Source organism: Saccopteryx leptura, chromosome 3 (assembly GCF_036850995.1).
Source record: "Saccopteryx leptura isolate mSacLep1 chromosome 3, mSacLep1_pri_phased_curated, whole genome shotgun sequence".
NCBI classification, from domain to species: domain Eukaryota; kingdom Metazoa; phylum Chordata; class Mammalia; order Chiroptera; family Emballonuridae; genus Saccopteryx; species Saccopteryx leptura.
The window spans coordinates 263,896,338-263,923,492 of NC_089505.1; the positions used below are offsets into that span (position 1 = coordinate 263,896,338).

At 40.3% G+C, this 27,155-nt stretch overlaps 2 protein-coding genes across 4 annotated transcripts in view; one reads left to right on the forward strand and one right to left on the reverse strand.

Moving 5' to 3' along the window:
• Positions 1-27,155, forward strand: part of ASB3 (ankyrin repeat and SOCS box containing 3) — a 118,033-nt gene that overhangs the window by 542 nt on the left and 90,336 nt on the right. The window contains exons 1-2 of one of the 3 annotated variants that reach the window (XM_066378273.1): positions 4-352; positions 10,653-10,844. The exons of 1 other annotated variant lie outside the window; for it this stretch is intronic. The gene's annotated coding sequence lies outside the window, so the exon portion shown is untranslated. Of the gene's footprint in view, positions 1-3; positions 353-10,652; positions 10,845-27,155 lie in introns of those variants that run through there. One more of the 3 variants, XM_066378272.1, reaches the window with a different exon arrangement.
• CHAC2 (ChaC glutathione specific gamma-glutamylcyclotransferase 2) lies at positions 13,252-27,078 on the reverse strand. The gene is made up of 3 exons (XM_066378278.1): positions 26,838-27,078; positions 19,602-19,637; positions 13,252-17,767 (listed from the first exon to the last, which is right to left on the reverse strand). Exons 1-3 carry the CDS (start codon positions 26,970-26,972, stop codon positions 17,384-17,386), a joined length of 555 nt encoding a protein of 184 aa, XP_066234375.1. The 5' UTR covers positions 26,973-27,078; the 3' UTR covers positions 13,252-17,383.

The following is a 27,155-nucleotide window of genomic DNA, read 5'->3' on the forward strand; positions in this document are numbered from 1 at the left end:
GTTCGGAGGTGCTCCCGCCACCCGCGCGGCTCCTTGGGCCGCAGGTTGACCCGCACTGGCGCGGGAAGGAAGAGTGTGAGGGAGCGGGAGCTGGGCTCCAGAAGATTACGAGGATCATGGAGTGCGCAGGGACGGTGCTCCGGACTGCCCTGTCCTCTCGCGGCCTTTCTTTCCCCCTTTCCCGCTCCTAGCACCGGCGCGCTGCACCTTCCCGGCTGGCAGCTCCCCGCCTCTCCTGCGGTGGGCGGGGTTGTCTGTGCTCAGCAGCCGTGGAGCGACGCGGGCCACTTGCGACTCTGTCCCCCTGGCTTGGGCTGTGTCGCCCGAATGTGAAGTTATGAATCACGTGAGGGTAAGACCCGGCTGCCTGCGCTGAAAATAAGATGAGAAGTTTTGGATTCCCACCCCCTCTTTAAAAGCATGCCATCGTTTTACTTTCTAACCTAATGGTTATACAGTGCTAGCCACAGGGCACCCGTCATTGTCTTTCTGGAGGTGGGGAAAGCTAAATGTTTTGCTGGATCTGCTCAAGACTTGCTCACCCCTACCCTGGAATTTGAATCAAATCACAAAACAGGAAGAGTAGTCTTAGTTTTCATCTTAAAAGTTTCCTCTTTTTAAACATAAGGAATGCATAGTATTAAAGATCACTTTGTTCCAGAACTGAAGTGTTGTTCATTAATTTATTTAGCAGTTATTTTTAATGCTTAATATGTACCAGGCCTCTGGGACTGCCAAAGTGGCAAATAAATGTATCTTTATCCTCTGTCACTCATGGTCTAACAAGGGAGATGACACAAATAATTGCAAACTGTTGTGGTAATAATAATAGTTAACATTTAGTATTTACTCTTTGCTAAACCCTAGTCCAAGTACTTTATTTGTATTATGAGGCAGGTATTATAAGCTATATACTAGCGTGGTGCTACTAGAGTGGAGATAGAAGGAAGGAAGTGAGGATCTCTGGAGTTGGACAGTAAATGCTTGCCAGGAGAGGTGACATTAGAACTGGGGTTTAGCCTGACCAGGCGGTGACGCAGTGGGTCGAGCACCAGCCTGAGACGCTGAGGACCCAGGTTGGAAACCTGGACGTTGCTGGCTTGAGGCTCGCAGGCTTAAGCTCAGGGTCTTGGGCTTGAGCGTGGGATCATAGACATGACCCCATGGTCGCTGGCTTGAGCCCAAGGTTGCTGGTCATTGGCTGGTCTGGCATCTCCCCTCCCCCTTAGCAAGGCACATATTAGAAATCAATCAATGATAACTAAGGTGCCTCAACTATGAGTTGATGCTTTTCATCTCTCCTTCCTGTCTCTCCCCCCCCTTAAAAAAAAAGAACTGGGGTTTTAAGGATTTATAGAAGTTCATCAGGCAGATGGGCAAATACCTGTCAAACATAACCCTTCTAGATGGTTCATTTGAGTTTTGTGGTGTGGTCAGAGGGCAGGGTGGGATGGAGTCATCAGCAGGAGATTGGTGCAATAGAGGAACAGAGGTGATTGAGTTCAGGGTAGTTTGCATATGCCCTACAAAAGTGTTTGAGCTTTATCTAATATATTAGAGTTTCTTGAGATGTAGACTTTTTGCATTGGAATCATCTGAAGTGTCCCGTTTCTCAAGTATACGAAGATGAAGTCCAAATGGATTAAATGTTTAATTGGACAACAACAAAAAATTAGAATAAAAATTAGGGGAAAAATGGAATAATCTTGGTAAGATAGAAAATCCTTAAGTCAAGAAAGGAAAAAGACATATTAGCCCCGCCCCTCCTCGATTTTGCTTTCTTTTTTTTAAATTAATTAATTTATTTTTTACAGAGACAGAGAGTGAGTCAGAGAGAGGGATAGAAAGGGACAGACAGACAGGAACGGAGAGAGATGAGAAGCATCAATCATTAGTTTTCATTGCGTGTTGCAACACTTTAGTTGTTCATTGATTGCTTTTTCATAAGTGCTTTGACTGCGGGCCTTCAGCAGACCGAGTAACCCCTTGCTGGGGCCAGCGACCTTGGGCTCAAGCTGGTGGAATTTTGCTCAAACCAGATGAGCCCGCGCTCAAGCTGGCGACCTCGAGGTCTCGAACCTGGGTCCTCTGCATCCCAGTCTGAGCTCTATCCACTGTGCCACCACCCGGTCAGCTGATTTTGCTTTCTGAGATTTCAGTTACCAGTGGTCAGCCACAGTTTGAAAATATTAAATGACAGATTTGAGAATTCATAGGTTTTTAGTTGCACATCATTTGGAATAGTGTGATGAGGCCCTGGCCAGTTGGCTTATCGGTAGAGTGTCAGCCTGGCATGTGGAAGACCCAGGTACGATTCCCAGTCAGGGCACACAGGAGAAGCAACTGTCTGCTTCTCCACTCTTCTCCCTCTGCCCTCCCCCTCTCTTTCTGCTCCCACAGCCATAGCTAAAATGGTTTGAGCACGTTGGCCTTGGGCTCTGAGGATGGCTCCATGGCCTGCCTCAGGTGCTAAAATAGCTCAGTTGCCGAACAGTGGAGCAGTGGCTCCAGATGGGCAGAGCATTGCCCTGTAGGGGGCTTGCTGGGTGAATCCTGATCAGGGTGCATGCAGGAGTCTGTCTCTGCCTCCCCACCTTTCATTTAATAAAAACAACAACAACAACAACAAAGGAATGAAATCACATGCAATCCTACTCTGTACTGCCTGGGATGTTAGTCCTCCCTTTGTTTAGTGTATCAAAGCTGTGAGTGTCACTGTACATTAAGGCAGTGGTCCCCAACCTTTTTTGGGTCACGGACCGGTTTAATGTCAGAAAATATTTTCATGGACCGGCCTTTAGGGTGGGACGGATAAATGTATCACGTGACCGAGACAAACGTCAATAATAAATAGTCTTAGACCAGGGGTCCCCAAACTACGGCCCGCGGGCCGCATGCGGCCCCCTAAGGCCATTTATCCGGCCCCCACCACACTTCTGGAAGGGGCACCTCTTTCATTGGTGGTCAGTGAGAGGAGCACATTGACCATCTCATTAGCCAAAAGCAGGCCCATAGTTCCCATTGAAATACTGGTCAGTTTGTTGATTTAAATTTACTTGTTCTTTATTTTAAATATTGTATTTGTTCCCATTTTGTTTTTTTACTTTAAAATAAGATATGTGCCGGGTGCATAGGGATTTGTTCATAGTTTTCTTTATAGTCTGGCCCTCCAACGGTCTGAGGGACAGTGAACTGGCCCCCTGTGTAAAAAGTTTGGGGACCCCTGTCTTAGACAGATGTAACAGAGGGAATCTGTTCATTTTTTAAAAATAAAACATCATTCAGATTTAAATGTAAATAAAACGGAAATAATGTAAGTTATTTATTCTTTCTCTGCGGACCGGTACCAAATGGCCCACGGACCGATACCGGTCCGCGGCCTGAGGGTTGGGGACCACTGCATTAAGGTGTTTTTTTTTTTTTCAAAGTACAATATTTTGAGAGATCATATTGACATAAACTTTTATTACAGTATGTTGCTACAGTTGTCCTATTTTATTATTAATTGTTGTTAATTTCTTTTTTTTCATTTTTCTGAAGCTGGAAACAGGGAGAGACAGTCAGACAGACTCCCGCATGCGCCCGACCGGGATCCACCCGGCACGCCCACCATGGGGCGGCGCTCTGCCCACCAGGGGGCGATGCTCTGCCCATCCTGGGCGTCGCCATATTGCGACCAGAGCCACTCTAGCGCCTGGGGCAGAGGCCGAGGAGCCATCCCCAGCGCCCGGGCCATCTTTGCTCCAATGGAGCCTTGGCTGCGGGAGGGGAAGAGAGAGACAGAGAGGAAAGCGCGGCGGAGGGGTGGAGAAGCAAATGGGCGCTTCTCCTGTGTGCCCTGGCCGGGAATCGAACCCGGGTCCTCCGCACGCTAGGCCGACGTGTTGTTAATTTCTTAGTGTGCCTGATTTACAAATTAAATTTTACCCGCAGGTATGTGTATATAGAGAAAACAGTATATATAGGGTTCATTACTGTCCATTGTTTCAAGAAATCCACTGGGGTTTTGGGAAGAGTGCCCCACAGTTAAGGGGGTACTGCTGTATTTGACTAAATGAAAATGAAAAATATTTGTATGGCTTTGGTTTAGTCTTTGGTACTATAGTAATGGAATCTACCTCAGTAGAGCTTATGTTCAGGTAAGGGGAATACTTAAATAACAAATAAGAATTTCTGATAATGGTATATACTGCTTAGAAACTAGGGTTTTGTGAAAGAAAATAACTCTGGGATGCACTGTTTAGATAGATGGTCAGAATAGACTTTTGTGAGGTGACGCTTGAGCTGTGATTTGAAATGGTGAGGAGGAAGCCACACAAATTTCCAGGCAGAGGCTCTGAGTCAGGGATGAGCTTGGTGTGTTGGAGGGACAGAAAGGTGGCCAGTGTGGCTAGAATATAATAGGAAAACAGTAGGACAGGAAGTTTGAGAGGCAGGAAGAAAAGAGGCCAGCTGGACACAGATCTATGGAGAGGAGAGTGATGCGGCCTGATGTACTATCGAGATCTTTTATGACTTCTGTGTGGAAAATTAATTATAGGGGATGCTGTGAGATGATTGTGTTGCCCCAAAAGATATGCTAAAGTCCTAACCCCCAGAACCAGTGAGGTGAACTTAAAATAGGGCCTTTGCAGATGTAATCAAGTAAAGATGAGGTCATTGAATTAGGGTGGGCCCTAATCCAGTGACTAGTATGTTTATAAGAAGAGGGAAATTTGGACACAGAAACAGACATATGGAGTGAATGCTTCGTGAAGTTGGAGGGAGAGATTGGGGTGATACGCCTACAAGCCAAGGAACACAACCATCAGAAGTTAGGAAGAGGTAAGGAAGGACCCACTCCTACAAGATTTAGAGAGAGCCCTGCTGACACCTTGATTTCAGACTTTTAATCCATAGAACTGTGAAACAATTTCTATTGTTTTAAGCTATCTGGTTTGTGGTAATTTGTTATGGCAGTCCTAGGAAACTACTACAGGAGGCAAGTTTGACAGTAGAGATACCAAATAGGAAGCTGGCAGCAGTAGAGATGGAGAGAAGTAGACTGTTTTGGAATATATTTTTTGGTAGGGTATGTTGAACTTGGTGGTTGAGATGTGGCATGTTTTTATGGAGAGGAATTGATGATGCCTAGATATTTTTGATGAGGAATTAGTGTGCAGTTTACTGAAAGGGAAGAATAGCATGTAGTCTGATAGGAACCATGTGTTTTATTTTATTTTTTATTTTGGAATAATTTCAAACTTATATAAAAGCATTAAACCTGGATTTCCCAGTTAACGTTTTACCTGATGTGTTTTGATTATAATACAGTTATAATAATTTATGAATCAAGAGCTCAGTTTTGGACATGTTAAGTTTTATATATCAGTTAGACATCCAGGTGGAGCTAATAAGTTGGTTAAATAAGCCTGAAGCCCAGTGAGGAGATTAGAACTAGAGTTACAAATTTAGCGTGTAGATACAATTAAAGCCATGGTCTGGTGGAGAACATCTAGGGGAAAAATGGGGGAGTCAAATAAATGCTGAGGAGTTGTATAAATGTGGGCAAGTAAGTAACCATTGAATTTGGCAGCATGGAGGAAGAATAGAGGGGGGGAAAGGCTTGACTGGATTGGATTGAAGTGGAGGATTTCCTAAGGTATGCATTAAAAACAGGGTGCTTCTGGCCTGACCTTTGGTGTTGCAGTGGACAGAGTGTTGGCCTGGAATGCTGCGGTTGCCAGTTTGAAACCCCAGGGTTGCCTGGCCAAGGCTCAAGAGAAACAACTACTATGAGCTGATGCTTCCCATTCCCCCTGCCTTTCTCTCTCTCTCTCTCCTTGCTTTAAAATCAATAAATAAAGAAAAAAAAATAAAGAAAAAAATAAAATCAATAAATAAAATCTTAAAAACAAAACATGACAATCCCCCCCTCCCCCACAAAACAAAACAAAAAACAATGTGCTTCTGTACTTTGGTAGATTATAGACCAGGGGTCCCCAAACTTTTTACACAGGGGGCCAGTTCACTGTCCCTCAGACCGTTGGAGGGCCGGACTATAAAAAAAACTATGAACAAATCCCTATGCACACTGCACATATCTTATTTTAAAGTAAAAAAACAAAACAGGAAGAAATACAATATTTAAAATAACAAACAAGTAAATTTAAATCAACAAACTGACCAGTATTTCAATGGGAATTATGCTCCTCCACTGACCACCTATGAAAGAGGTGCCCCTTCCAGAAGTGCGGCGGGGGCCAGATAAATGGCCTCAGGGGGCCGTAGTTTGGGGACCCCTGTTATAGACCATAGTTTCTCATCCTTGGGACTATTGACATTTTGGGCCAGTTGGTTATTTGTTGTGAGGGGCTATCTTGTGCTTTGAGTGATGTTTGGTGTATCCTTGGATTGTGTCCTCCGGATGCTAGTAGCAAACCCTGTCCCCCTCACACTCTCCCAGTTGTGACAACAAAAAAATGTCTGAATAAATTTCCAAATGTTCCTTGGCAGGCAGAATAGCCCTTGGTTGAGAACCATTGGTTTAAACTCTTAAAGACTTGAATAGTAATGATAAATTTTTCGGCATTAGCACACTGAATGGGAAGATGTTTAGGGCAAGCAAGGAACCTTTCTGGCACTCCAAAGTTTCTGACAGTGTAGTGAATACCTACTTTGCCTATAGTGTGAGTGTTCCTGTTTGCATTGTATCTTTGATGATTTATAAGGCACTTAATCTTATAAATGCGTTGTTATTTTTATGCACATTGGTAATCATTGTAGAGGATTTTGGATGTAAATATGTAGAAGATTGTCCTGAATCTATATTAATCCCAACATAGCCTAGAAATGGTTATTTTGAAAAAATAGTCAATATTACTTCATTTAATAGTGTTGACTATTTCTTAAATAAATATGGTAGAGCATGTACAATTTTAATTTTCTTAACTTTCTAATTCATGGTTTCTAGAAAAATTCTCCTTTATTTGGCAAAGCTACCCTATGCTGCACATAAAGTTAGTCTCTAGCTGGTGACCCAGCGCTCAAGACAGATGAGCTTGCGCTCAAGCTAGTGACATCAGAATTTTGAACCTGGGTCCTCAACGTCCCAGACCATTGCTCTATCCATTGTGCCACCACCTGGTCAGGCTTATTTTTGAGTTTTTAATGTATGCTTAAGGTGAATTTATTTTAAGACTTTAAAAATGCATAAAAATAGTTAAAAGTTGAATAAATTCATAAAAAATATAGTCACAGTATTTTTGCTGCAAAATGATAGGCATAGTGGGAATATTTCATATGTAGATTTTAACATGATATGATAAGAGGGAACTGTAAGCACATTTTTTTTTTTTTTTACAAAATTTTAATTGATGGGAGGCAGTCAGACAGACTCTCGCATGCGCCCGACCGGGATCCACCCAGCACGCCCACAAGGGGGCGACGCTCTGCCCCTCCGGGGCGTCGCCCTGCTGCATCCAGAGCCACTCCAGCGCCTGAGGCAGAGGCCACAGAGCCATCCCCAGCGCCTGGGCCATCCCGCTCCAATGGAGCCTTGGCTGCAGCTGCGGGAGGGGAAGAGAGAGACAGAGAGGAAGGAGAGGGGGAGGGGCAGAGAAGCAGATGGGTGCCTCTCCTGTGTGCTCTGGCCGGAATCGAACCCGGGACCCCCGCATGCCAAGCCAACGCTCCACCACTGAGCCAGCCGGCCAGGGCCTGTAAGCACATTTTTCATATAACTTTGAAAGACTCAGGGATGGTAAATAATAGGAGTATGATGCTTACATTGATATTTACAATTGCTCCAAAGTTATAATTTAAAAATGATAAGTTGCTTGACCTGTGGTGGTGCAGTGGATAGAGCATTGACTTGGGATGCTGAGGTCACTGGTTTGAAACCCTGGGCTTGCCTGGTTAAAGCACATATGAGTGGCTCAGTGGTAGAGCGTCGGCCTGGTGTGCAGGAGTCCTGGGTTCGATTCCCGGCCAGGGCACACAGGAGAAGTGCCCATCTGCTTCTCCACCCCTCCCCCTCTCCTTCCTCTCTGTCTCTCTCTTCCCCTCCCGCAGCCAAGGCTCCATTGGAGCAAAGTTGGCCCGGGCGCTGAGGATGGCTCTGTGGCCTCTGCCTCAGGCGCTAGAATGGCTCTGGTTGCAAAAGAGCAACACCCCAGATGGGCAGAGCATCGCCCCCTGGTGGGCATGCCGGGTGGATCCCTGTCGGGTGCATGGGGTAGTCTGACTGTCTCCCTGTTTCCAACTTCAGAAAAAACAAACAAACAAACAAACAAAAACCACATATGAAAAGTAACTACTGCCAAGTTGATGTTTCTTGCTCTTCCCCCCCCCTCTAAAATAAATAAAATCTTTTATTTATCAATAAATAAAATCTTTAAAAAATAAATAAAAATGGTATGTCTTTATGGAAAAGACAAATCTAATATAATGGTACAACATGTTGACTATAACATGTTTGAAAAATATCTAACAGACCAAACATAGTTCTTAAACTATAGGCATTGTAATAATTATGAATCTCAAAGAGATACTGAACCCATGGAACTCTGAATATACAATATAAAGTGTTATTAGAAAATACTGACTATTATATCAGGTACTGTGTAATGCTTTACATATGTTATAATTAAATCATACTATCAAGATGTAAAATAATATACAATTCAGGTACTTTAAGTAGAAAATGAGAAATATGCATTTTTTCTATAACTTTTAAAATCAGTTTTCAAGAAATGGGTCACATTGATGTTACTTTTTTTTCTTTCTTCTTCTTTTTCCAAGTGAGAGGAAGGGAGTTGGACAGATTCCCATATGTGCCCTGACCAGGATCCACCCAGCAACCCCTCTCTGGGGCCCGATGCTCTGCCCATCTGAGACCATGTTTGCAACTGAGCTATTTTTAGTGCCTGAGGCAGAGGCCATGGAGCCATCCTCAGTGACCGAGGCTGATGTGCTCGAACCAATCTAGTCATGGCTGCTGGTGAGGAAGAGAGAGGGAGGGAGGGAGGGAGAGGAGAGGGGTGGAGAAGCAGATGGTTGCTTCTCCTGTGTGTCCTGACCAGGAATTGAACCTGGGACATCCAACATCTGGGCCAACGTTCTACCACTGAGCAAACTGGCCAGGGCTGGACATTCATGTTTCAAATATTCAGAGTTAATATCACAACCTCTCTTTCCCTAAATGATAAAGTTTTTAAAATTTTTTTATTAATTTTTAATTTATTGTGTTTACATGGATTCAAGTGTCACACTGAATATAACTCCCTCACCGCCCACCCGTGTCCCTTTTTATTCTCCCTTTGCTCCCCTCCTCCTGCCTCCCTCCCCCCTTCCCTCTAGGATTTGCTGTCCTGTTATCTGTATCTCTGTGTTATGTATGTATAGTTTCACCAATCCCTTCACCTTCTCTAACCCCATCCCCTCATCCCCCTTCCCTCTGACAGCTGTCCCTCTGCTCCCTGTGACCCCGTCTCTGCCTCTATTCCGTTCCTCAGTTCACGTTGTTCGTTAGATTCCACATATATGTGAGATCATATGATATCTAAATGATAAAGTTTTTATGTATGGAGATAGTATTTATAAAATGGTGCTTATTTACAGTTCTTGGTAGATCGAAGAGTGAATGTGTTGTTTGGAAGTGGGAAAAGGAAATATAGTGGCTTGGACTAGGAGTAGAAAGACCTATTTTAAAAAATCTGCTCCATTAGAGATTTATATTACCAGTGTCTTTTCTCAATGTAGGTTTTATACTCATACTTGAATTCCTAATATGTAGCGCCTGTTTGTATTCTGAGAAATGAGAGCCCGAGTTCTGTGTGATTATTAAGTCAGAATGAGAGAAAATGTTTTGAAAGGTAGTTTTAAGAGTGGTAAAGAGAGACTTACAGTTTGCTAGTAAAAGTAAGCTCTAGATAACTTGGTACCTTTGTTATGATTCGTGCTGGTTTGGAGCCTAATTCAGTACCATTTAACTTCTCTATTTTAGTCATGTTTTGCCCCATCTCAGTGAAAATTAATATTTCTGTTCCTGAGTCTTTTGGAACAGGACCTCCCTATAAATGTTGATGGTATATCACATGTATGTTCACGTATTTTCTTCTCTAACTTCTAACTGAAAGGAAGCTAGAAGGACATAAATGAGGATCACAAAGTAATCTCTCCCTCTTGATAATTTGTTAACAGTTATATGGTAGAAGAATTTCTTGGGAGTCACAAACTCCTTTGCACCAAGGCTTGTTTTTTAAAATAAAAGGCCAACTCTTTGAATTCACCTATGTGATTATGAGCTATGGCATGTGAATAATTATATTTGTGGGAATCTATATATATTCATCAAAATTAACTCTGACATCTTTATGTAACAAGTTACATACTATTTTGTTATACAAAACATTAATCTTGTTTACCTCCTGAAGAAAGATGCAAGGTAGCGAAGATGGTTAGGTTCAGGTGGTTTTTAAAATACATTGTAGAATATTCTTATGCTTAAGAGTTAGAGAAACCTGAATTTCTGCTACTTATTAGATAGGTAACTGTTTACTATGGAAACAACCTTAGAGGCATTCTGGAGAAAATGCTTCCATATATAAAGTGCCTGGCACATCCTTATGAGAGGTTCATTAATGAAGATTAGTACCTTTCTTGTTTTACAGGACACGTGAAATGCCTTCTGGAAAACTAATATTGAAAATGTTGGGGATGATGTCAGAGGAATGGAGGAATGAGGAATCCCACTGATCATTTCCCTGGAAATTTCAACAATTTGAACAACTGTAACTTAGCAAAGGAACCCCAGCTGGGTGCACAGGGACACCTGAAAGGACCACACATTGAAACAACTAAAGGTGGGCAGGGAGTGATGAGAGGAGGGGTGAAAGCTAAGGATGTGACTGCTTCCCAGCACTCATGGTGGGGCTCCAGAGAGGGGAGAAACCTGGTGTGTTTGGGTTTCTTCCTGCCGGGAGGAGTGGAGAGATAAGGGGGTAGGGGGTATTTTCAGGAGTGCAAAACTAGAGCAGCGGCTGAGTGTGAGGACAAGGCAGAAGACAAAACTCTAGGATATTACTGGTGCTTCTGTGGTCTGCCTGTAGCCCACACTTTGGACAGAGAAAGAGAAATGGAAGCTGCTATGGCCCCACACTCTCCCAGATACTGCCCCTCTTCACCCTTAATGTCGAGGTGCACAGAGTATCAGTGGCATACCCTAGAACTAACTCCAGAACTACTCTTTCCTCTGAACACTAGGGGTACTGTCTGGTCCCTGCTCTGTTGGGATACAGGGAGGACCACAAGGTAGCCTGAGCTCACCATTGCCAGGAGGAAGAACAAAGAAAGCCATCAAGCCATCACAGCATGTCCTGTCCCATCATTAGGGCAGCAGCATCTCAATGGAGATCAGCCTCGGGATTTTACAGAGCTAAAACTTGTAATCCAGTGCCACCTACTGGAAAATAATAGAAAATCTCTTGCAAGTGCAATACTACTCTCAAATGCTATCTAGGCTGAGACTAACAAACACAATGAATAACCAAGAAAGAGACTCAGTTCAGAAAGAAAATGGGAAATTTCCAGAAAGCAGTCCTAATCACGTGGAAACTTTGGAGTTAAATGACAGAGGATTCGAAATGGAAGTTCTAAAAATACTCAACAAGAAGCCCTGGCTGGTTGACTCAGCGGTAGAGCATCGGCCTGGCATGTTGAAAGTCCTAGGTTCAATTCCCGGCCAGGGCACACAGGAGAAGTGCCCATCTGCTTCTCCACCATTCCCTGTCTCCTTTCTCTCTTTCTCTCTCTTCCCCTTCTGCAGCCAAGTTTCCATTGGAGCAAAGTTGGCCCGGGTGCTGAGGATGGTTCCATGGCCTCTGCCTCAGGCACTAGAATGGCTCCAGTTGCAGCGAGTAATGCCCCAGATGGGCCGAGCATTGCCCCCTGGTGGGCATGCCGGGTGGATCCCAGTTCGGTGCATGGGGAAGTCTTTCTGCCTCCTCCGCTTCTCACTTTGGAAAAATACAAAAAAAAAAAAATACTCAACAAGATGTGAGAAGACACTAATAGGCAATTTATGGAGCTCAGAGAGCAAAATTAGTACCTCACCAAGGAGATTAAAATTTAAAAACCAAGATGAAGAATTCAATATGTGAATTGAAAACTGAGCTGTCAAGTTTAGCTAATAGAAGAGGCTGGAGAGAGGATAGAATCAGTGATATCAAAGATGGGCAACTAGAAATGATACAGAGGGAAGAAGAGAGATTCAAGAATTTAAAAAAATGATAGAGCTCTACAAGAATTGTCTGACTCCCTCAGAAAAAGCAATTTAAGAAGAATAGGTATACCAGAAGAAGAAGAGAGGGAGAAGGGAACGGAGAGCCTATTCAAACAAATAATTGATGAGAACTTCGCAAACTTATGGAAAGAGATCAAGTCCAAGAAGCAGACAGATCAGCTAGCTACGTCAACCCAAAGAGGCATTCTCCAAGGCACATTGTATTAAAACTGTCAAAAATTAATGACAAACAATCCTCAGGGCAGCCAGGGAAAAGAAGAAATTAACACATAAAGGAAAGCCCATCAGGTTCCTTATCATCAGACTTCTCAGCAGAAACTACAAGCCAGAAGAGAGTGGACCCAAACATGCAAAGTACTGAAAGAGGAGTTACCAGCCAAAAATAATATTAATATATCTATCAAAGTTATTCTTTAAATATGAAGGAGAAATAAAAACTTTTCCAGATATAGAGAAGTTGCAGAAATTTATCACTGGAAAACCCTAACTGCAGGAAGTACTTAAGGGGTCTTCCTATCTGATACGAAGAATAAAACATCATAAAACCAGCCTAATGGTAAACACCCACAAAAAACACTAAAACTGAAATACAGTTGTCCGTTGCCATATCATAGTTCACTTTTTATTTATTTATTTATTTATTTTTGTATTTTTCTGAAGCTGGAAACGGGGAGAGACAGACAGACTCCCGCATGCGCCCGACTGGGATCCACTCGGCACGCCCACCAGGGGCGACGCTCTGCCCACCAGGGGCGACGCTCTGCCCACCAGGGGGCGATGCTCTGCCCCTCCGGGGCGTCGCTCTGCCGCGACCAGAGCCACTCTAGTGCCTGGGGCAGAGGCCAAGGAGCCATCCGCAGCGCCTGGGCCATCTTTGCTCCAATGGAGCGTCGGCTGCGGGAGGGGAAGAGAGAGACAGAGAGGAAGGAGTGGGGGGTGGAGAAGCAAATGGGTGCTTCTCCTGTGTGCCCTGGCCGGGAATCGAACCCGGGTCCTCCGCACGCTAGGCCGACGCTCTACCGCTGAGCCAACCGGCCAGGGCCCATAGTTCACTTTTTGTGGTCTCACTGTATCACGGATTTACAAACTATGTATCTAATTTTGTATCATGGAGTTTTCGCTGTATCGTGGGATTTTGCGGTATATAGGTATTTTTATATATTATTTAAATTTTTGCGGTAAAATAAGCATAGGAAGTGTTTATAAGAGTGTGGGGAAAGCCTTAGAACATATATAAGGTGGCTACGTCACAGATTTTTACCGATTGTGAGGGGGTTCTGGAACCTAAACCCCGTGATGGACGAAGGACCACTGTACATAGCCTAAAAAATAGAGAGGAATGAAGTATGGAATACCATCAAACAAAAACTACTGACAGAAACACAAAGGAAAAGAATGAAAGGAGAGAAAAATACCAGAAAACAAAAGATAAAATAGCTATAAGAAATCGTCATGCATCAATAATTACCCTAAATGTAAAAGGACTGAACTCACCAATAAAAAGGCACAGCGTAGCTGGTGGGTTCAGAAAACAAAACCCACTTATATGCTGCCTTCAGGAGATGCATGTAAGCTGCTAGGATAAAAGTACACTCAAAGCAAAAGGGTAGAAAATGATACTCCAAGCAAAAAATATCCAAAGAAAAGCAGGTGTAGCCATATTTATATCTGATAATGCTGCTTTGAAGACAACAAAGGTAACGAGACAAAGATTGACATTTCATAATGATAAAGGGGACACTATATCAAGAAGACATAACACTTTTTAATATATTTGTACTGAATCAGGGAACACCAAAATATGGAAAACAACTACTGATACAACTAAAAGTAGAAACAGACAAAAACAATCATAGTTGGGGATCTTAAAGGAAGAAAAGTCCCTAAAAATGTGGAATTTAAACATACTTCTCCAAAATGACTAAGTCAAAGAAGAAATAAAAGCAGAGATCAGAAGATACATAGAGCCAAGTGAAAATGACGACACAACATATCAAAACTTCTGGGACACAGTGAAAGCAGTATTAAGAGGAAGTTTATTTTATTACGGTTCTATCTCAAGAAGCGGGGGAGATCCCAAGTAAACAACATAACATTACATCATAAAGAATTAGGAAAAGAAGAACAAAGGCAATCCAAAATCAGTATGGTATTGACAGAAAAACAGACATACAGACCAATGGAACAGAATAGAGAGCCCAGAAATAAAACCCACATATATATGGCCAAGTAATCTTTGACAAAGTAGACAAAAACATACAATGGAGAAGAGAAAGCCTCTTCAATAAATGATGCTGGGAAAATTGGAAAGCCACATGCAAAAGAATGAAACTTGACTGCAGCTTGTCCCCATGTACAAAAATTAAAGTGGATCCAAGTCCTAAATATGAGATCTGAAACAAAAAATTATGTAGAAGAAAATGTATATGACTAAACTTATGGGCCTGGGCCATGGAGAACATCTTATGAATTTGACTCCAAAGGCAAGAAATAAAGGCAAAAAATGTATAAATGAATGACACTATATCAAACTAAAAAGCTTCTGCACAGCAAAAGAAATTGATAAAACAAGAAGCCAACCAAATGGGAGATGATATTCTCAGACAACAACTCTGATAAGGGGTTAATATCCAAAACATATAAAGAACTCACAAAGCTCAACAACAAACAAACAATCCAATTAAAAAATGAGGAGAGGACCTGAACAGATCTCTCATGAAGACGCACAGACCACAAGCTTATTTTCACTATTAGAGAAATGCAAATCAAAACTACAATACAATGTGATACCACCTCACATCTGTTAGACTGGCTGTTATCAACGAGAGGTAATAACAAATGTTGGAGATGTTGTGGAGAAAAAGGAATCCTCATTCACTGCTGTTGGGAATGTAAACTTGTGTAGTCACTATGGAAGACAGTATGGCGGTTCCTCAAAAAATAGAGTTATCATATGACCCAGCAATCCCTCTACTGGATGTCTACTCAGAAATCTCTAAAACACTTGTACGCAGAGACACGTGCATCCCCATGTACACTGCTGTTGTATTATTCACAGTGGCCAAGATAGGGAAACCAAAGTGTCCCTTGACAGAGGATTGGATAAAGAAGATATATACAATGGAATAGTATTCAGCCAGAACAAATGATGAAATATTGCCATTGGTAACAACATGGATGGACCTTGAGAATATTATGCAAATGAAATAAGTAAATCAGAACTAGATGATTTCACACATAAGTGGGATATAAAACTGAGACTCATGGACATAGATTAAAGGAAGTAGTTACCAGAGGGAGGGGTGGGAGGGAATCAAGGGGGCCAAATATATGGTGATGAAAAGTGTTTTGACTTTGGATGATGGGCACATCATGCAATGACTAGTTCACATGCTATGGAGATGTATACCTGAAACCTATGTGACCCTGTGGACCGACGTCACCCCATTAAATTTAATTTCTAAGTAAATTATTAAAAAGTTGGCAAAATATTTAGGAAGCTATATAGCTAAGTAAATTAACGTGTTAATAAATAGAAGAACATGGAAAGAACTACTGTTCCTATTATGTAGGACTTTATTTTTATTCTGTATTATTAGTTATGCCTAGGTTTAAAGAATTTTTATGAAATTTCAGATTTAATGTGTTACTGAAATTCTTTTCATATTGAAAGATTTTTATAGAGAATATCCTATTGAGAAAGAAATCACTTATAACCAGAAATAATCTGATCGGTTTAAATCAAGGATAATTCTGCATGAATTATTGAAAATGGATTATTTCCTACTTGAGTGGCAATCAGCAACACTATTCAGCAGATACCTTTTTTTAGGTGATAAGAAACAGGGAAAAAAGCTGTGTAGCAAATGATCAGGTTATGCTATGTGTTAAAAATAGGTCAGCGCAGTGAATAAAGCGTTGGCCTGGGATGAGGACCCAGGTTTGAAACCCTGAGATTCCTGGCTTCAGCGTGGACTCACTACCTTGATTGCAGGGTTGCTGGCATGAGCCTGGGATCATGGACTTGACCTCATGGTCATTGGCCTGAAGGCCAAGGTCTCTGGTTTGAGCATGGGGTCACTGGCTCATCTAGAGCACCCCCTACCCCCATCAAGACACATGTTAGAAAGCAATCAATGAACAACTAAGATGCTGCAGCAAATACCGGTAATTGATGCTACTCATTTTTCCTTTCTTGTCTCTTGCCAAAAAAAAAAAAAAGTAAGTATATATTTGTGTGTATATATATATATATATACACACACACACACACACACATACACAATTCTGAAAGCCATTTTAAACTCCAAACTTTCTATATGGTTGTTAATATGTAATATCAGAAAACCTATCTTTTAAACAATTTCAGTATAAGATTAATAATACAAAGTGAATGGTAGACATTGTTAACAGATTTGTGTTAAGTAATTTTTCCTGCTTTAGCCAAAAGAATTTTTTTCCACATAGTAAAATGGATTTATTCAAAAAGCAGAGATATAGTACATTATAAATCCAAGGAAGTTTTTATATTAAAAATGCTAATTTTTTTTGCTTAAATGGTTAAGGGTAATAACCGAATAAGGAAATTCACAATCAAGGCTTAAATCTATCTATATTTCTAATTACATGTTATTTTAAGATTGCATATTTTAAACCATGGTCATAGAATTATTGTATAGGAATATATTGAAGTTATTATTGTATTTACTGGACTTTTTGTTTAATTCTGTACAACTCCACAATAGTATTGTGATATGAAACAATTTTTACTCTGATTAAAAATCAAGCTGTGAACTGAGTCTTTCATTGTATTTTTCTAAAGAACTCACTTCTCACGAGCAAGTGCTGAATATCATATATGTAGTTAGAAAATCAGTATATTATTAAGACTTGAATTATTTTTCCTTTAACTAAACCATAATATTTTGAATATGTGTTTCAGGACACTTGCAATGAAACTATAAATTTTGATGATTCCTTGACTACAACATTAAAAATAAGATCTTCAAGTAAATAACGTTTCCAAATCATATTGTCATTGTGCAGTGAAACTATTTTTTGAAGACTAAAAGTTCTTTGGAAAAGTAAATGATTAGGTTTTTATAAGCAACTAAGTTTCTGTTTTTCTTCTAAACGTTCTTTTACTAATTTTTCCAAAGAGAAAAGATGCTCATCTGCATCTTCTGGCACAAGATTCCTAACAGAATTTGCAAGTTCAAAAAGATATTCTATATTTCTTCCACTTGGACCAGCTGCATTGAAAATTTGTTCAGCAATGTCTTCCAGAGGTGCAGGACCAAGGTAGTTAGGATTATCACATGATCCAATATATAGCAACACATTGAACGGCTGTGTAGTGGGATCTTTTGGATGAAAAATGACTGTTGTGGTCCTGTAGCCGCCTTTCTCTCTGAAATCAAGGTACGCTTTTACTTCTTCTTCCTTTCCTGCTGGCAGTCTGTAAGCAACACCCCATACACAACCCTATTGGAATATGAAAAGAATTTAGTATTTACAAGGCTAAAACAGGTGAAAGAGTATGTTGTGATCTAAGAAAATATATATTCTTAGAAAACAGTGCAGTTTACTTGGAGAATAGAAGATGTACATACTAAACAATAAAGGAAATAATTTTAAATTCTTCAATCTGAAAAAATATTTCCTTGCACACCAGGATATTTTATTTTTGGTTAAATTTTTGAAAATATGTCTTTTATCAAATGAGATTGAAATGTAAAAATATCAGCTCTTCATTTGGTCCTTAAAACTATGTAGTTCTAAAGCTTTAAATTCAAAACGTTTCACTGATGCCCTATAAGGGCAGCAGTTTCCAGGCTGCTGCATGGGGTGTTATGGCTGCCCGGGGAGCCTACCTCAGAGGCTGTCTGGATGTGTGTTGGGGGACTGGCTGGAAGGGTTTGGACATCTCATACCCCTTCAGCGAGGAGTTGAGTATCACATATCTTTCTACATATTAGGTGTTCCCTTTTTTTGCAGAAAGGGGTTTCCCCCCTAAAGAATTTGGTCTTTAAAAGATTTTTTGAATTGATTTCTCCAGAGAGAGGGAGAGAGATACAGAGAGAGGGAAAGAGAGAAACATTGATTTGTTCTACTTATTTATGCATTCATTGGTTCATTCCTGTATGTGACCTGACTAGGGATCAAACCTGTAATCCTGTTGTATCTGGACAATGCTCTAACCAACAGAGCTAACCGGCTAGGGCAGGGTTCTATAGTTTTAAAAGCTCTGTAATCAACTAATAACTACTTAAGGCCATAGCAGTTTCATTTTATTTGTTCATCTCTTCACTGCCTGAATTTTCAAATATCTTTTATAAATTACTCCATCCAGAAAACATCATGACATCTTTTTGTCAAGAGAGCCCATGAACAAAGTGTCAATAAAAATAATGTACTTTAGCTGCAAATACTTTTTTAGTATTAATAAGATACCTGTGGTAAAGCAAGATTTACAGTTTGTAATACAGATTTTCTAGTTTCTTGACAACCTTGATTAACTTTATTAAACTTTAGGTTGCTAGGCATCTTCTTGAATAAATTAACATTCTGTAGAAATAAAGTGCCATTTATTAACTTTAAGAGTTACAGTTACTAGTTTAAAGCCATCTGTATAGATGCTTTTCCTAATGTAAATTATGAAAGCAGTTCATAATTTTACCATTATCCATCGGCTGTTGCTAGCTGCTGATTTTTGTATATCAAAGTCCTTTCCAAAATTAAATCTTCAACTTCGCAATATAAAACTTTGAATCTATATCTCAATAACATGACTGAAAAATTTTAAGAAATAGAGAACTATGGAGTAAACAGAAGTTGTCTAGTGCCCCAAACCTGTGAAAAAACCTGTGGTGCAAAAAAAAAGAAAAACAAAATAACCTGTGGTGCTACTGATAAATTGAGACAGTAAAGAAAATAATTCCTGCCTGAGATTTTTGCTAAAAATATTAAGACTCCTAGCAATTGTGAGGAAAGCTACAAGGGTTCTTCTATTTGATTCTTAGTGGTAGTTGGGCTGGTTTCATTCCTGTCAAAGAGGACCACAACATTCTCATTGAACAAAGTTATTAAGAAAAAATAAATGAAACTACATGCCATTTGGTTTTTTTTTCGTTATCTACCTTGCATTCTGCATTACAACTTTTACCAACAGATAAAAAGAAACAATAGAAAGAGGAATTCTATATCTAATGTAGTTCAAATTGTAATGACTGTTAATACATTTTCACATATTATTAAAACTGAGAAACATCTCAACAAATTATCTGATTAAAGATTATACAAAAAAATTATACCATACCCCAGGATCTTCAACAAGAGTCACAACTCTTCCAGGCTGTTTAAAAAAAATAAATAATAAATAATTTACACCCCTGAATTAAAATTCATCAACTAGCCGAGCATTATCAGTTTATTGTTGACATGGAATATTTTGACCTCATTTGCTCATACTAAACATTTTTTAAAAAGCTCTTATGTTTCATAACTTTTAAAATGAATTAAGAGAATGTACTTTATCCAAATTATCTTGGCCTTTCTAAGCCATTCCCTTCAACTTATATATTTTAGGTGTATATTATGTTGACTTAAAATGGATATATTAAAAGAAAATGTGACTAAGCTCATCTGAAATGGAAGGCAAAAGGAAGAAGTGGTTATAAATAAAAGTTCTGGTCATTTTTTTTCTCTAGGAAAAAAAAAGTATATTAGGGAGCAAAACATGGCATTCCAAAAGGTGTTTTTTATAGGAATGTGGTTCTCAAACTTAAGATCAAAATTACTTAGAAGGCTTGATAAACACACAATGCTAGGCCACATGCTCAGTGGAATCTCACTGATTCCATAAATCTGGAGGTATTTGAGAATTTGCATTAAAAAACATAATTCCTACCTGGTGCCAAAGGTAATGTATCTACTGACATGTTAACATCATTAGTGAGAATGCTGATTTGTAAACCACAATTTTACTTACCTGATGCCATTGTCTGGCACGTGGCTTAAATCTTTCACACTATTTGTGTCCTGATTGCTCTTACCTTCTAGTCTATGCCTAGTTGTATAGATAATCTGTTCATCATGGAGTAAAGGGGATTTTGGATTTTGTTTATTTTCCTGTTAGTAGTCTTCTCATACATTTTAATAGTTGTGTAATATTCGGTAATCATCGAGGTATAAACATTCTTGTGTTGTTAGACATTTAGATTTGACTTTTCTACTTAAGATAATGTTACAGTGAGGATACATATACTAGTGTGGGTCATGTAAGTATTGGCATAATATTTTCAATTTATAAGTGAATTAGCTATTTATTAGAATTCTGTGTTGTAGATGAGATAAAACCTTGATTCTTCTAAGATTATATTGTAATTTTGGAATAAGTTAATGTGTGAAATAGAGAATATTTTAGGGTTGAGATGAATGGTATTTATCAAGTATAATAATTCTGAGTCTTGAACGATTAAAATGGAACATAAAATTCTGGCAGAAAGGCCACTGTAATTCAGGAGTGAGGGTCTATTGGGCCAAGAGTCTGATGTTAGCAAAGGTTCCCTCATGTAGGGAAAATGATTCAGAAAAATAACTGGAGAAATAGAAAGTTTTGAAAAGCAAAGAGTGGAGTTGGAATTAGGGGACAATAGAAAGAGCTTGCTGAAATTTGGGAGAAATGGGAAATAAAGAGTTACTGTAGAACTTGAATAAGCAGGTAACTGGCATGGTGAAATACCGTAAGTATTTTGGGAAGATCAATTGTGGGAAAGTACATAGTATGCAAATCAAAGTGGGAAGGAGGTAGATTCTCAGTAAGATATGTTAGTGGTCCAGGTGACAAGTTCTGTACTGCACCTTTCCTTGTCTACCCTTACATTCAGTTAAGTCACCAATTCATTTTTTTTAAAGAGTGGGGTGGGGGGCAACCTGACCAGGCGGTGGCACAGTGGATAGAGCTTGGGACTGGGATGTGGAGGACACAAGTTCAAAACCCCGAGGTCGTCAGCTTGAGTGCAGGCTCATCTGGTTTGAGCAAGGCTCGCCAGCTTGAGCCCAAGGTCACTGGCTTGAGCAAAGGATCACTCGATGTCCTGTAGCCTCCCGGTCAAGGCACATATGAGAAAGCAATCAATGAACAACTAATGTGCCACAGTGAAGAATTGATGCTTCTCATCTTTCTCCCTTCCTGTCTGTCCCTATCTGTCCCTCTCTGTCTCTGTCACACACAAAAAAAGAGTGGGTGGGGACAGACAAGAAAGAGACGAGAAGCATTAATTCATAGTTGCAGCACTTTAGTTGTTCATTGATTGCTTTCTTATATGTACAGTGTGTCTGTAGAGTCATGGTGCATTTTTGACCGTTCACAGGAAAGCAACAAAAGACGATAGAAATGTGAAATCTGCACCAAATAAAAGGAAAACCCTCCCAGTTTCTGTAGGATGATGTGGCAGCATGTACGCATGCACAGATGATGACGTAACACGTGTATACAGTGGAGCAGCCCACGGCCATGCCAGTCGAGATGTGGACGGTACAGAGGAAAGTTCAGTGTGTTCTGTGGCTTGCTAAATTTGAATCCGTGACCAAAGTGCAACAGGAATATCGGCGTGTTTATAACGAAGCGCCACCATATAGGAATAACGTTACTGGGTGGGATAAGCAGTTGAAGGAAACCGGCAGTTTGGTGGAGAAACGCCGTTCTGGTAGGCCATCAGTCAGTGACGAGTCTGTAGAGGCTATACGGGATAGCTACCTAAGGAGCCCTAAAATATCTGTGCATGAGCCCACATTGAATTGCACTGAATAGGTATGAAACTGAGAGAGTTTTCCTTTTATTTGGTGCAGATTTCACATTTCTGTCGTCTTTTGTTGCTTTCCTGTGACCGGTCAAAAGTGCACCATGACTTTACAGACACACTGTACTTTGACCAGGAGGTCTCCAGCCGAGCCAGTGACCTTGGGCTTCAAGCCAGTGACCTTTGGGCTTAAGTCAGCAATCTGGGGTCATGTCGACGATCCCATGCTCAAGCCAGCGACCCCGTGCTTAAGCTGGTGAGTCTGCACTCAAGTTGGCAACCTCAAGGTTTTGAACCTGAGTCCTCAGCATTCCAGGTCGACGCTCTGTCTACTGTGCCATTGCCTGGTCAGGCAAGTAACCAATTGTTGATAGCTCAGTCTTCTGATTATTTTCTGCATCTGGTTCTTCATCCTTCAGTTGCTCCCTTTAGGATCTCAATGCCTGCTTCTCTTTTAGCTTCCTTTTAGCGTGTTCTCTACTTGGGCCTAGAATGACTCTCTATTGCAAAGTTGGACAATTCCTGTGCTTTGAATTTTTCAGGGTTGTATCTATAGGATAAAATGAAAATTCCTTAGCATGACTTAACTACAAACCTCATTTTTTACCACTTTTCCCAATGAGCTGTACTGAATCATTTACAACTTTTACAGACATATCTTTAGATGTACTGGTGCCCAATGTGGAATGCTCTTTCTTTTATATCCCGGAGATATCCTGCTGCCACTGTCTCCATAATGGCTTGGCTGACTCCCCAGATGACTCCAACTGCAGCTCTTCCTAAACTCTCATTGTTCCTTTTATTCATTTCATTATGGTACTTACCAAGTATTGTTGTTTGCATAGGTGCCCCTACTTATATGGAAGTGCTCAGTAGTAATTGTTGAAAGGATGAGGAGGGTAGTAAAGTCTTAGACTTAGGTGGTGGCAGTTGAAACAGAAAACAGAGTTAGGGGGTCATTTTAAGGGAAAAGTCAGTGGATCCATGTATCAGCTTATGGAAGAAACATACATGGACTGCTGGTAATACTGATACATTTACTTGAAAATATTTTCTAAAACTTAAGTTCTTTGTCCCTAAAGTATAAATATATGTTACTGAGAAACAATGTAAATTTTTAAATGCACTCAAATGCTTTTATTGGGGGGATTGAAACTTAAGGGGTCTTTAAAGCTGAATGGAATTTGAGGAGTCATGATAAGCACCTTCATTGGGTAATGAGTAATGTTACTGATCTGGAAAAGTTAGGGATTTAGTACATGTTCGTGATTATCTCGTGTTAAAATGTTTCCTTTTTTTTGAAACTGAAATTTATATTCTCATGTGAAAAATAATTCACATTTAAATCTTTAATATGGTGAGAAAATTGCCAATTTGTCATATGTAAATGAGATACTTGGGAAACAGTATAAAAAATTAAAGTTTAATGAAGCCAAAAAGAAAGCATAATTTAACAAAGCAAGTCAGATTGGTATTTTCCCCATAAATATCACATTGCAATATGAGGAAATAAGTCTAACATATGTTTAATAATATTACATTTCATACATAATGATGATTAACTTACTAGAAGCATATATGTTGCTGTAAAAAACATATATAGCATTTATGTCAGTCTTCTAATTTGCTGGATAGTTCTGTAAGCTTTTGTATTCTTGTCAGACAGCCATATATATATATATATATATATATATATATATATATATATATATATATATAAATTTTTTTTGAGAGAGAGAGAGGAGAGAAAAAGAAAGGGGGATAGTAGCAGGAAGCATCAACTCGTAGTAGCTGCTGCTTTTATGTGCCTTGACTGGGCAAGCCCAGGGTTTTAAACTGGTGGCATCAGCATTCCAGGTTGAAAATCATCCACTGAGTCACCATAGGTCAGGCAGACAGTTTATATTTATATAAGGTTGGTGATCCATCATAATGAAAAATATGAAGTAAATAATAATGTTTTTTCACTTTTTTAAATAGAACAGCACAATTAGAAAATGTTGAGTATTTAGACTTTCCTTTAATTTGCTATGAGAGATTTAAATAAAAGTAGGTGTAAAACTATTACAGTTTAAAACATCTATTGCAGTTTTTTCTTCCTAAATTTTCTGTCTTGTCTTTTAGTAAATTTAAGCAAAAAGAGAGATATTGGCTTTTATAGTTCCCTTTGTTTAAAGAACCATGTTGTATTGACTCAAAAATTTCTCATCAGTCTTTTCTTGCTGTGTACATATCTCAACATTTTAGTAGAGACTAGAGCAGTAAAATATGCTATTATAAAATAATCTTATTTGTAAATCTTTCATAATTGGACATTAAAATTGGAGCCTGGGCTAAGGATTTTCTTTTCAGAATGGCAATTTTAATTTAAGTATTCGTATCTGAGAATTCCAATGGCATTGCATTTAACTTCGTTTTTTAAAGTCTTAAATATTGTTTTATAACATTCTTGGAGATACTTTGGCTGTGACGTTTTTGTTTGCCTGTAAATGCATTGGCTCTAAGTCACTCCTATTTTTTAAGCCATCTGTCTACTTTAAAGCCAAATACTTTTTTTTTAATTAAAAAAATTGAATTTCTGAAGCCAAATTCTTTTTTTTTTTTTTTTTTAAAAACCACCCACTTTTTTTTTTTAATTTTTTTTAATTTATTTATTCATATTTAGAGAGGACAGAGAGAGGGAGAGAGAGAGACAGAGAGAGAGAGAGAAGGGGGGAGAAGCTGGAAGCATCAACTCCCATATGTGCCTTGACCAGGCAAGCCCAGGGTTTCGAACCAGCGACCTCAGCATTTCCAGGTCGACGTTTTATCCACTGCGCCACCACAGGTCAGGCCTCTTTTTTTTTTTTTTAAATAAGTATTTTTTTTTTTTTTTTTTACAGAGACAGAGAGTGTCAGAGAGAGGGATAGATGGGGACAAACAGGAATGGGGAGAGAGAAGCATCAATCGTTAGTTTTTCATTGTGACACCTTAGTTGTTCATTGATTGCTTTCTCATATGTGCCTTGACTGTGGGGCTACAGCAGACCGAGTGACCCCTTGCTCGAGCCAGCGACCTTGGGTCCAGGCTGGTGAGCTTTGCTAAGTTGATGATCTCGGGGTCTCAAACCTGGGTCCTCCACATCCCAGTCTGATGCTCTATCCACTGTGCCACCGCCTGGTCAGGCTGAAGCCAAATTCTTAATTAACCAAGTCTAGTTAAGGTAGAATTACTTCTAACTCAGGCTCTTTTTATGATTTTAATTCCATGTCTCTTTTTATGAGCACAGGCCTTGCCTTTCTTCCTCCTTCCATGACTGCAGGTATTTCTTTGGCATTAATAACCCTCTTCTCTTTCTACATCTGATTACTAGCATTATAGATATTGTGCTTTTGGGCCTATATTAATCTTTTAAAAAAACAATAATCAAATTCATTTACCTTCAGAGTTAGAGGAAATACAAACAAGAAATTTTGTATTCTTCCAAAAGTTAGGAGGTTAAGCAAAACAAGTACTTGTTCAAGTTATCTGAATTGTTAGTTACCCCACATTAACTGTTCCTTACAGATTAGTTGTTTTTGCAGCCAGTACAAAGCTGATTTCCAGAAGCAGTGAGCGGCTACTAATTTTCTGAATAAATCTGTTGAATGAATGTCTGCATGACTGACTGAAAAATGAATCAGAGAACTTAATTTCATATTTATAATTTAGAGAAGAACCATTGAGAAGCATTAAAATGCTGCTGGATATGGTAATGGATATTGTGTAACTCAAGTAACAAACCAGGAACTCACTTAATTTCACTAGAACTTGGCCAAAGTGAGCAAAATAAGCTCCTTAATAAGCAGAGGTAATTTTGGAAACTGTGATCTTAGGTGTCATAAAATAAACCTTTGGGAAGATATAAAGAAACCTGAGAAATAACATCTATGTTTAAATTCAAACCAATGAAAGTCTGCCAAAATGCAGAAACATCAACAATTTTTTCTTTTTCTTTTTTGGACAGAGACAGAGTGGGACAGACAGACAGGAAGGGAGATAAAATGAGAAACATCAATTCCTTGCAGCACCTTAGTTGTTCATTGATTGCTTTCTCATATGTGCCTTGGGGTGGGGGGGAGAGAGGGGCTACAGCAAAGCTAGTGACCCCTTGCTCAAGCCAGCAACCTTGGGCTCAAGCCAGCGACTTTTGGGCTCAGGCTAGCGACCATATGGGTTCACATCTATGATCCCACACTCAAGCCAACGACCCTGCGCTCAAGCGGGCAACCTTGGGCTTTTGAACCTGGGTCCTCTGCGTCCCAGTCCGATGTTCTATCCACTGCGCCATCGCCTTCTCAAGTGAAATATCAACAAATTTAATTGCCGAACAGCTGTATTTGCAAGTTGATTTTAGAATTTTAACTTCGTGGTGACTCAAAGATTGATCTTCTCGCCGTTTTCCCTCTCTCTCTCTCTCTATTTTTTTTTTTTTGGCAGGGGTTGCCAAGACAGGGGTCCCCTTGCCAGCATGTCAGCCTGTGTGCTTTGTGCCCATGTTTCTTGCCTGCTCTGAAACTAACGACCAGCTCTCAATCGGCTTAGAAAGGAGTACCCTAGGTTTGGGAGCGTTGGAGTCGGGTGGCCGAAGAAGCAGCACAGAAGTAACGGCATTATCCCTAAGCCACATGCTTGGCCCTCGGAAGCATTGGGGTGTGGGTCCCGCACAGATGGGCCAGCAGGTGGGGAGCTCCCGGGACAGTTAAGTGTGTTGGACTGGCTAGTAGCTCACCTTGCCAGGGACTCCGCGGTGGTCTGTGCTGCCTTGCCAGAAGCGCCTGCTGTAGCCTGTGATGCAACCGACCAGCTTGTCCTGATAGGGGAAGTCCACCTTCCAGATCAAGGACCCGTAACCAAAAACCCACATTTTTCGCCTGCACCTCCGCGGCGACCGTGGCAGCGGTGCCGGCTGGGACTGCAGCTTACTAAACTCAAGTTACTGGACGCATTACCGGCTGCACAAGGCGCAGGCGCGATAATCGCAATACCTGGTTGGTTACGCAAAGCACAATGGGACTTGAAGTTCGAGATACGTTTTCTGGTCCTGTCT